The sequence below is a fragment of the Fringilla coelebs genome (assembly GCF_963513975.1).
Source record: "Fringilla coelebs genome assembly, chromosome: 10".
Lineage (NCBI taxonomy): Eukaryota > Metazoa > Chordata > Aves > Passeriformes > Fringillidae > Fringilla > Fringilla coelebs.
In genome coordinates this window covers 8,467,926-8,478,497 of record NC_140036.1, presented here as the reverse complement: position 1 = coordinate 8,478,497, position 10,572 = coordinate 8,467,926, and the positions used below count along the sequence as shown (strand labels likewise).

General features: G+C 41.6%; 1 protein-coding gene across 4 annotated transcripts in view; it reads right to left on the bottom strand.

Annotated features, from left to right (window-relative positions):
• Positions 1-2,629: 2,629 nt before the first annotated feature.
• The window catches only part of ACSL3 (acyl-CoA synthetase long chain family member 3), a 50,410-nt gene continuing 42,467 nt past the window's right edge, over positions 2,630-10,572 (bottom strand). For 2 of the 4 annotated variants that reach the window (XM_084212050.1, XM_084212051.1), the window contains 2 exons: positions 9,489-9,646; positions 2,630-6,688 (listed from right to left, as the gene is read on the bottom strand). In XM_084212050.1, coding sequence (XP_084068176.1) covers positions 6,525-6,688; positions 9,489-9,646 — 322 coding nt within the window. In that variant the 3' untranslated portion in view covers positions 2,630-6,524. Of the gene's footprint in view, positions 6,689-9,488; positions 9,647-9,846; positions 10,039-10,572 lie in introns of those variants that run through there. The other 2 variants (XR_014616411.1, XM_084212052.1) reach the window with 2 other exon arrangements.

Genomic DNA, 10,572 nt, shown 5'->3' with positions numbered 1-10,572 from the left:
CTTCTCAGGAGGAAAAATCCTAAGGAAAGGATTTTTCATAAAAGATGTCTGTGACACTCCATAGAGCCCGAGGGCCAGCCTGGCACCCCGGGCACCCCCCACCTCCAAGGAGGGACAATCCCTGGGAGTGGGACAGCCAGGGAATGGCCCAGCAGTTCAGGAGGCTGACCAGGTATTTCCTGAGCCACACTAGGGCCAGGACCATGGTTGAGCAAAGGAGAGGGGCAGGCAGTGCCCCCCAGCACAGAGGGGATGGAGAAGGGGTGAAGGGCAGCATCCTGTGGCCAGTTAAACTGTCAGACATCACACGGCAATTCAGAACCTTGCTTAATATTAACTGTGGGACATTTAGACTAATGGACAAAGACAGGTGTCAGAATAATGTAATTTTTTTCTCTTTTCAAATCAGGTTTTCAATTTCCCACTGAACTGGGGCTGCTAAAGACCAGCAACACTGACTGCTCACAAATCCTCAAACCAGAGGCTGAGGAAAGCAAATCTTTGCTTTCGTGGCAGGCATTTCTCAAATGGAGTTCTTTCTCTCCTCCAGATTAGCTCACCCTTCCACCAGGAGCACAAAGACAGGGTGGGTACTCACCTGCACAGTGCCCTGAACTCAGGCATGTGACACCTGGCAGGCACAGCCTCACTGTTCCAGCATTTCAGAAAAAATCCTGTCTAGAAATCTCTGCCAGTCAAGACTTACCAAGAGCATCATGCTCCCTGTGGAAGCAATCCAATTTATCTACATCATTTTGTAAAAATTCTGTAAAATAATTTAAAAAGACAAACCATCAGTTATGGAAAAAAAGCACACCAGAAAGATCTGATCAGCCCGTGGTATAATGAAAAGTTACTGGTAGAAAATAAAAGTGATAGAAGGAAATGGAAAAATGGTTTATAAACAAGTATCCCTTAGTAGCACTGGGAAAAATTCTGGGGAAAGTCCCAAATCTCATCTATTTATGAAAACTAGGAAAATTACTGCAAAACACACACTTCCCATCAGCAACATGCTGCCCTCAGCCAGACCTGTCACCTGCCAGTCCTGGAAAACCTCAGAAAACCTCCACTGCTAAGCACATGGAGGAGTAACTCTAGCGGAGATACTTTCAAAGGGATATTTCAGAAGTTTATCAAGACTTCAAACAAAAATGAAAGAAATTTCTGAGAGAAGTTTTAGCACATTTTGCTCATAACATCCTTGGAGAGACATCAAACAGTTCAGCAGGAACCACCTCCCCCCAGAGCTCCAGGGTGGTCTGCCCCAGGAAGGGACAGCCCAAAACCTTCTGGCCCCAAATCTGCCCTGTTGCAGTCACCCACACCATGTCTGCCTGTGCCTGTCAGCCCGTGCAAGTGCAGAGGCACAGGCACATATCCCACCGGAGCTGCACTCAGCCAGCAACCTACCAACCCATTTTACTACAGAAATCTATCCATGGGTATCAATCAACCCATTTTGCTCCAGAAATATATCCATGGGTATCAATCAACCCATTTTGCTACAGAAATATATCCATGGGTATCAATCAACCCATTTTGCTCCAGAAATCACTCTTGAAGAGTCCCCCTTTTGTGATTCTCCTATTGTTTTACAGCTCTTATGCAGCTTTGGCAAGAAGGGAGGAGGATGTGATGCTGAACAAGCCACATTGCTCATTGGCATTCTCAGCCCTCCTGCTAATTATGTAACACTGCTCTAGCTGGAACAGACCGAGTCCTGAATTGCTACAAAATTGAGCAAAGTCACCTCATTTCCAAGAAACCTGGCAGAAATACCTAGCAAATGTGTGTGAGATCCAGAGAACTGATGAAACATAAAATGCTCAATGAGTTTCAGTAAATAGCTTCCTCACAGCTTGTTAAACATCCACAGCCCATCTTCCAACTACACTGCATAACAGGAACTATGCTTTCCAAATCCTTCTTCAGCCTGGTAAGCTACATGCCTAAGATTTAAAAATGACTATGCAAATATGGTACTAGAAAATGTGCCAAAAATAGAGAGTTTGAAAATTCCCGATACAAGTCTTATTTAAAAAAAACTGAGCTGTATCTGACCAGCATTAAGATAAACACAATGAATTTTATGGGAATTTGATAGTTTCATTTGCTATTAATAATTTCATATTTCAAAATGACACTTCTTTCTCCCTTAACTTGTCTAGGAGCCTAAAGTAGCAGAATCTTGATGTAAATTCACTTTTTGTAAGCAAACTCCCTCAGTGTAAGGGTCTACATCAAAATGTCACCATTTCAGAGGAATAAAGGTCACCAGCCACCAGGCTCATTGCCAAACACTACTGTGATTGCACATCAGTGGGAAGCCATATAAACTTTTCCATTAAAGTTTAACTCTTACATTCATAAAGTCATCTCCCAATTATCTGCAAATAATTACCAAAACAAAAACCAACCAACCTACCCAGCCTTGCTACCAATACAAGGCATTCCACATCCAGAGAAAGAAATAAACACACACGTCATGCAGTGGGAAAGGGTAGAGTGGAATACATGGAAATTCAGGAGCTAGGGATTCAAATATGGTACATGGATTTTCCTGCTGCTGAAAAAACTGGATGTACAGGACCCAATTTGTGAAATTAATTTTATTTTTGAAACATGATATCCAATTACAAATAAATAATTCATACAATATAACTCAGGGTATACAATGTTCAGGCAGTTCAGAGTAACAACCAAGATCACATGGAAAATGAGTTTACATTAAATAACCCATTACAACAATATACAGTTGGTCATTCAATTCATGTTTCAGCCTGGTCCAAGGTGTAGGCAAGTTGAAAATTGTTCCTCTTACCAGTAAAGAAACAGATGTACACTATTTTATACCAAGTCCAAAGTAGTTAATACACCACAGTAATAAAAATTAAAAATGCTGCATTGCATCACCTAAATGTAGTTTTAGTAGAGAATAAAAAGGTTGTGAATTTTAGCAGGACAAAGGTTATTGCAAAGGAGTTTTATGTCCTATAGCAATTTCTGCATAAACTTACCAGCTTTACAGGCTGTTCCTAATGTATGGTTTGGATCCCATACCCTTCTCTGCATCCTGTCTGTAAAGCAGTGGGATGTAGGGACCCGCTATGTTCTTAGCTCCAGTCACACATTGCTTTTCACACAATCTTTTTTCAGCAGAACCTTTCCCTGCTCAGCCACAGCTCCCCTCTGATGTGTGCTCCAGCCTCTGGGAGACCTGCAGCAGCAAACCCAACACTGTCTTTTCTGACATGCAACTTTTGAATTTCTCACCTAGCCCAGAAACCCTATCCTCTGTAAAGAACACTAGCAATTAGATTGAATGATAGCCTAAAGTCCTGAAAATATTTTAAAGAATTGTGAAATTTAAAGGATATTCACAGCATCCCTGGAATTTCTTGGTCAATTTTAATAATGAAATACATGGATTTTCACAAGAGAGTAAGTAGTTACAATTTTCAACCATTCAGAGACCTGATAAGTTTTTATTTACAAAAGCTTTGTTAAAAATCCCCCTCTTTTGGGGCCCTTCAGGTGAGGTATATGCCCCTTGCTCTTAGTTTGAACCCAGATTGTTTAAGGTTGCAGCTCTTCCCATGACAGATGCCCCAGGTGACAGAGAGCACTCCTCCCACACACACACCTCTCTGCCCACAGCCCCTGGGACACTGCAGTGCATCCCAGCAGGTATTTTTGTTCTTGTTGCTCAGGCCATGGGAAGACACACACAAAAGAAATAAAAATTTAGAGAAAAAGGAGGGAATTCCCAGCCGGCAAGCAGTGCATCTCTGCAGGGCTGGAACAAATCCCTCCAAAGGTGTTCTTGTGCTCACAGGGTGGCAGCCAGAAGGACCTGGCAGCCCAGAGGAGCAGGGGAAGGAGCCCCACACCTGAGCTGCAGCCTGACTGAACATCCAGCACAGCCCCCAGCACCTCCCAGCACTCCCAGGGACATGGAAGTACTCACAATCCAGCAGGAGAGGAGCCTGTCTTCTGCTATAAATCAAAAGAAAAAACCCCACACTCATCACAAAGATTTTTAAAAAGTCTTTCTATCTCCAGCACTGAGACTGAACTTAATGAACTGCTTTGTTTTCACATTCTGTAGAAGAAATAAATGTCCACAATGAATCTTAATGCCTAATGAAAGAAATGAAAGAGAAACTATATGTATCACATCCATTTTAAACATAAAAAAACCTGAACTGTAAAATCAAATGCATAGTTAGACTGCAACCCCATCTTGTGACTGGATTAGAAAAAAGAAAATAAAACTACTATTTCCAAACCATTTTAAAAGTTTCATTTATGCAATTTCTCAAAAGGGGATTTAAAGCCTTAGTAGAACAAAATACTAACTTCAGATTTGTTTAACCAAAAGCAGATTTATTTTCTTAAATCTGCTGCACAATGCACCAAGTGATATACATAGTACTTCAGCAATTTATTATTTTTCACTAAAAATCACAAAAATATTTGAACAATGTACAGTCTGTGCTGAGTTCTATTTAAGAACCTGTTGATGGAGCACAGGTACAAATTTAAGTGTTAGTAATGTCTAATACATGGTGTGACACTTCCCTACAGCCTTGGCAATTTTTCCACATTTGGATTCTTCAGCCATTTTTCAACATTTGTCTTATCTCTATTTGTCACAAGGTTTTCATTCATGATCTGGATATCTAAAGGCAATAATCTCAAAAATATGGTTCTGATTTCTCTTTGTTGCTTCTATTTTCATTTGATAACTAACACCAAAATTTACCAAATGTTAACAGTTTGTCATGGGCAGCAGCAGGGGAAATCCATAATTAGCACAAACCACCTCATTATTTCATCAGGGAACCTGCTTGATAACCTTCAACTCCTATGAGTCTCCTTTCTATAATCAGTGGAGAGCATTAATTAAAACAGTATTTCAGAGGTTTATAAAATGAGAATTTGCACATCAAATCCCTCCCAAAACCTCCTGTCACAAAGACAATCAGCAGGAACTCCCTCTCCCAAACCAAGCTTCTGGCCTTCAGCATTGCTATGTGCTACCACAGCAGGGCACTAAGTAAGCATCAGGACCTTGAGTTTTAGCACTACAATCATACAAAATGATACACAAGAGAGCAATCTCCAAATTAAAACCATTTTAGTATTTGCTTCATCACAAAGTTGACTAATGTATGCCTTTTCACATTCTCATGTAACCCTGAATATTCTTTCCAGGAATATTTTGAAAATAAAATTCACATCTGAAACAAATCTGAACGCTCTTACTCAAGATGAAAAGAGCCCCCTCATTTTTTCAAACAATATCCGTGAATCTCTACTGAAACAGAAATTGAGACTCCTTCCCAAAGTAAGAATTAGATGCAACAAACCAAGCAACATAAAAAACTATGGCTGACAAATGCCTCAAATATCTGTTTTTAAAGCAAAAAGTACTACACAAAAGAACAGAGAATCAAAGGGAGATTTTTAATGGCACAAAGGGCAGCTAGGCACTGTGTGAGCTGAGAACATAACTGTCATTATGACTTTAAAAATCCCCCCAGGAAGAGTTGGGTTGCAGCTAGGGCAGAGCAGGGGTCTTGCCAAACCTTAATAAACAACGGAAGAGGAAATCTGTAATGTCCAGACCTAATGTGAAAAGACAAAGGTTGCTACAGTCCCTCTGTTAAAAGGACACAGTCAAGCTTGTGAAGTATAAGGTGAAATTAATGATGAGAGTTCATATTAGCACTACACAATTCAGCTCTGGATGAAATAGTCACGAGCTATTTAAAAAAGGAGTTTCTGCATCTGAGAGATTATTCTTGGGTTTAACTTCTGCTGTGTTAATAGCATCTTCTGTATCAAAGGAGCTTTAACTAACACCTGCAAGAGTACCTGCCTCGAGGCAGAGCTGTGCCACGACCATCCTTCCATTTTCAGATAAAAATAAAAGTAACCATTAGGCACATATTGAAGGTGCATTACACAAGCTGGAATGTCAAACATTTTCTCCCTCAGATTTACACAGAAAAAATAGCACAGCAGCAAATAACCTGGTCCTCTGTTCAACAATTACCTTGTTACAAGCATTTTCAATGTACATAATGTCACAACATCAATACCTTCTTATCTTTAAATAATTAGGTAAAAAAAGGCCCCCAGTATAACCATTTCTTATATAGCCAAGTTCTCTCTATATACATCCAAATTTTCAAGATACAAATAAAACATTATACAGGATTTATAAATGTTTAAAAACTTGAGGCTTCAGAATCATGGTTTCCCAAAAAGACCTGGGAAAATCCACAGACTGACAAGGTAGCAGAGAAAACTGGAGAAAAGGAGACACACAAATTTGCTGCCGTAACATTTTACTAAACTTGCCAGTCCTCACGGTGATGTCATTAGAAAGAACAGTTTAAGCTGGAAATGAGGAGTGGTGGTTTTGTGTGTTGATCTCAAGTGTTGATTGAGACAGGCAATTCAAGTATTTGCTGTTTGATCCCAGCTCAGCAGAGCAGCAGTGGGCAGGGGGGTTATTTGACGTTCTTGCCGTACATGCGCTCAATGTCCGGCTGGTAGAACGCCGTCAGCTCCTTGCGCTTCAGCTTGAAGGCGTCTGTCACCAGACCAGTCTCTGGGGTCCAGGGATCTGGGCTCAATCGGATCTTCACTGGGATTTCAAACTTCTCCAGGTTTGCTGTGAAAAGAAACATTTTTAACACAGAGTCTAAGTGGAGCCGCTTTCCTAAAGTTAAGCACAAAAGGAGAAATCATTTTCTCACGCACGTGACCCAAATGAAGAAGTGCTCCTCCAACCTGCCATGGTTGGTTTGACACCTGTGGGGTCACAAGCAGAAGGACAGAATCTGCTAGTACTTGTTTGTCCAACTTCCACAGAAACCTTGGAATAAAGCCAGTTCAGGCATCTCTGCAGCTCCCTAACTTCCCTGCATTTCCTCAGTGCATGGAAATGATGTCCTCAAAACAAACTGTCGGAATTCAGCACATCCCTCTGGCTGTCTGGATGGCTGAAATCCCTGCCAGGGGGCTCAGAGACCTTGGCACAGAGCCCAAGACGCCTGCAACTTTGATTATGACCCATGGAAAAAATGACCAACCTTATATGAGGATCTGCAAGCCACAAAAGTCCAAGCAGAATGATGGTTAGTTTGTCACAGGGTGAAAAATACATTTTTGGGGTTTTTTAGAAGGGGGGTTCAGGGGACAAGATGGAGGAATCTGGGTGTGTCCTGCCTTTCTCCTTCTTCTTAGCCTCCATCTTCTGCTGTGATGCTGGCACTTTTGGATTGGCTTAAGGTAGAAACTCACTGTCTAACATAGGGGATAGGTATTGGGAAGTTAGTGTAAATAGTGTACACATAGTTTTTAGTATAAAAAGATAACACCGCCCTGAGGGCGTCAGTGTACCTCTGTCTGACCTGCTGAACGGACTTTGGCAAGCCAGAGAAAGAACAATAAACCACCTTGAGAATGAGAACTGAAGAGTTCTGACTCCTCCTTCGACTGGCGGGCTGGGAACTGAGACTTTCTAATGCATCTCGGGGTCACTCTGACCAGCAGAAGTCCCAAGAAAACTCTACTCTATCAGCATCATGGTACCCATCATCTGGAGAGAAAACCTTAAAATCCATACTACTTAGGTTAGAAAAAATGGGGAAGTTTGTTTTTTCCTCACAGTTCTAAATTCATCAAGGGAATTCAGTTCATATGGGAGCTCTTCCCTGTACTGAAAGAGAGCAGTGCTCTCCATGTTACACCTTCAGCACAAAACACTATCATTTGCAACAATTTCTGCTGTGGTTTCAGGGATGAGAAAAGAAAATAACTAAGAAAAGTAGTCAACAGAGAGCAATAATTTTAAAATCCTCTCCTTTCAAGTTGAATTTCAAAAACCTACACAAATGTATATTTATCATGTGCAACCTGCCATTTTTAGATTTTCCTCCCCCTTTTTCTCCCTTTGGCATTAGATTACTAGGTTTGGGTTTTCAGGGTTTTTTTGCAATTTATCACTAAAATCCATAGTGCTTAAAAGTAAAACCAAAACCAAATATAAAATAACATCAAAAGCATTGAATCAAATACTACCTCTCATCAAATTTTAAAAGTACTTAATTCTGTTTAGAACAATGTCACACAAAAAATGAAAGCAACTTTGTACATGCTCCCCATCACAGCAGCTTATGAGAATGACTTTGGCCATGTGCTCCACACAGTGAAGAAAAGCAGACTAGAGAGGTGGGGCAAGGAAAGAACAGCTGCAGTGTTGAGACTGCACTCCTGGCAGGAGGGTGCTCCTGGGATGGGAGCTGGCAAATAGCTCATCAGAGTTTAACATATTCACAAGCAATATAGAAGAGATGAATATTAACAAGCAGAGATTGCTGGAAGCATGTAGTCATCCAGGGTAGAAAGGATGAGGACAAAGGGCCGAGAGGGACAGAAGGACATCGTGATGTTGCAAAACAGCAGGAAACATCCATTGCAGGAAAGTGCCAAGAGATGAGTATGGAAAATTCTACACCCTGATGATCATTTTAAAAAATCATTCTGTGGCCATAACTGACTGTTATAAAAAAAGCTAGTGCTCAGAAACGGCCAAAAGCAAAAATAAGGCAGAAATTATTACAAAGAACAAACAAGATATCCCTGTGCCACTGCTTCACTCTGCACCAGAACAGCCTGACACAGTATGGCCAATTAGCATGAAAAAGATACTGAGGGGGAAGAATAATCCACACTGCCAGAATCACAACCACCACTGGGACTGTTTACTGCCCCCCCTCCCAGAGCAGAGCTCAGCAGAGTCAGCCTGAACTGGCAGATGGAAGGCTGGGACAAACAAGGCATTTCTTCACACAAACAGGCCAAGCAGCTACAACCTCCCACAAGATACTGTGGACACTGGTACAGAATATCTGAGTAATTTTCAAATGTGGCTAGAAAAGTAAGTGTAAGGAAAGTCTTCTGAAAATTGCTAACTACAAAGATGCTGCTTTGGGTTTGGAAGTCCTTCAGATGCAAGTGCAAGCCAGGAGAGCCCCTGTCACCATGGGTTTATTTCAGCTCTGCACTGGTATGCAGCATGTCAGACTGTCTCAAACCTAATGCATATTTAATGATTATGGATCTATAGCTGGCCCACACTGGTTTTGGACCAGCACCAAGGCCAACAAGATACTACAGGACATCTTACAGAACACCAAACATACGCACATATATACAGGGAACTGTACTTGTGAAGCTTCACTGGTTTTATATTCTTTCCTCAGCTATGGGCCACAGTAAGAGAAGCTGCATGAGACAAAAGGACTGACCCAATTCATGTTTGGTTGTTAGGGGTTTTTGTATGAAAATCTCACTTCATACAGGTTTAAATAAATATTCACACCCATGGAAATATTTTAGGGCCTATGCTTACCTACTTCACAGACATTGCAGTCCACAAGATTGATAGCATCTACCCAGACACTCACCTGCCACAGCAGCCTCAGCTAGAACCTTCAGAACCTCTTTTTCCATCTCAGGACTGTTACAGATCTCTTCCCAGGTTCCTTTAAATCCTTTCTTTCGGGCTAGTTCTGCGAGCTCCTTTTGATTTGGCACAACAAATCCAATGACATAAGAATGGAAACTGAGAAGCACAATGTACTTTAGTATGAATTTGGCAAAGCAAACAACTCTTCAAAAATAACATTTCAAGTTGGGGGTTTTACACTTCATACAGAGATATTGCTCTTAACAGCTGGCTTCTGTTCACCTGATCATCCTTCTGAAATAGTACACAAATTACCTCGGCCTGCTTATAAGTAAGTAGAAAGAGAAGCTACTTACCTTACAGTAACTGGATTGCTTCAAGGTGTGCTGTCCATATGCATATTCCACTGTGTCTCATGCCCAAAGCTTTGGGAAGCAGCACCCACACGATGTCACTGCGCCCTGCTCTGCTCATGTTTGGCAGCCCGGAATGGAGCCTGGCGTGCGGCCTCCCTACCTCAGTTTCCTCTCAACTGCAGAGTCCAGTTACTGTAGAGGAGTAGAGGACTGCAGTGAAGAGGGGTTGGACAGCAGGTTGTGGAATGAGCATATGCACAACACATCTCAAAGGATGCCTGCTTCTGTAAGGGAAGTGACTTCTCTTTCTCTTTCAAGTGATTGTCCATACACTCACTCTACTGTCGGCACTCTTTGTCTGCTCCTGACATGCCAGAGCATAGGAAGATGTGATCTCAAAGCCTTTGGGCCCTAAAGCACAATTCACTCTGAAACAGGTATTCAAAGCTTTTCTGAAGGTGTAAAGTTTAGGTAAAATGTGCGCACAACCTCACACAGCAGCTTGACACATTCTAACAAAGCAGATCACAGAGCCAGAGTGGAAAGTGATCTCAGAAGAGCTCCTAATCAATTCACCTGCCCTGAAGCAGGGTCAGACACATCTAACAGATGTTTGTCTACATCTTGCTTAAACATCAGCAAGCACTAATGCCACCACTTCATCACTCCTAGCATGGATAAGCTGCTGCTGATGGAAACTCCTGACTCTTCCTCTTTGAAATTTAC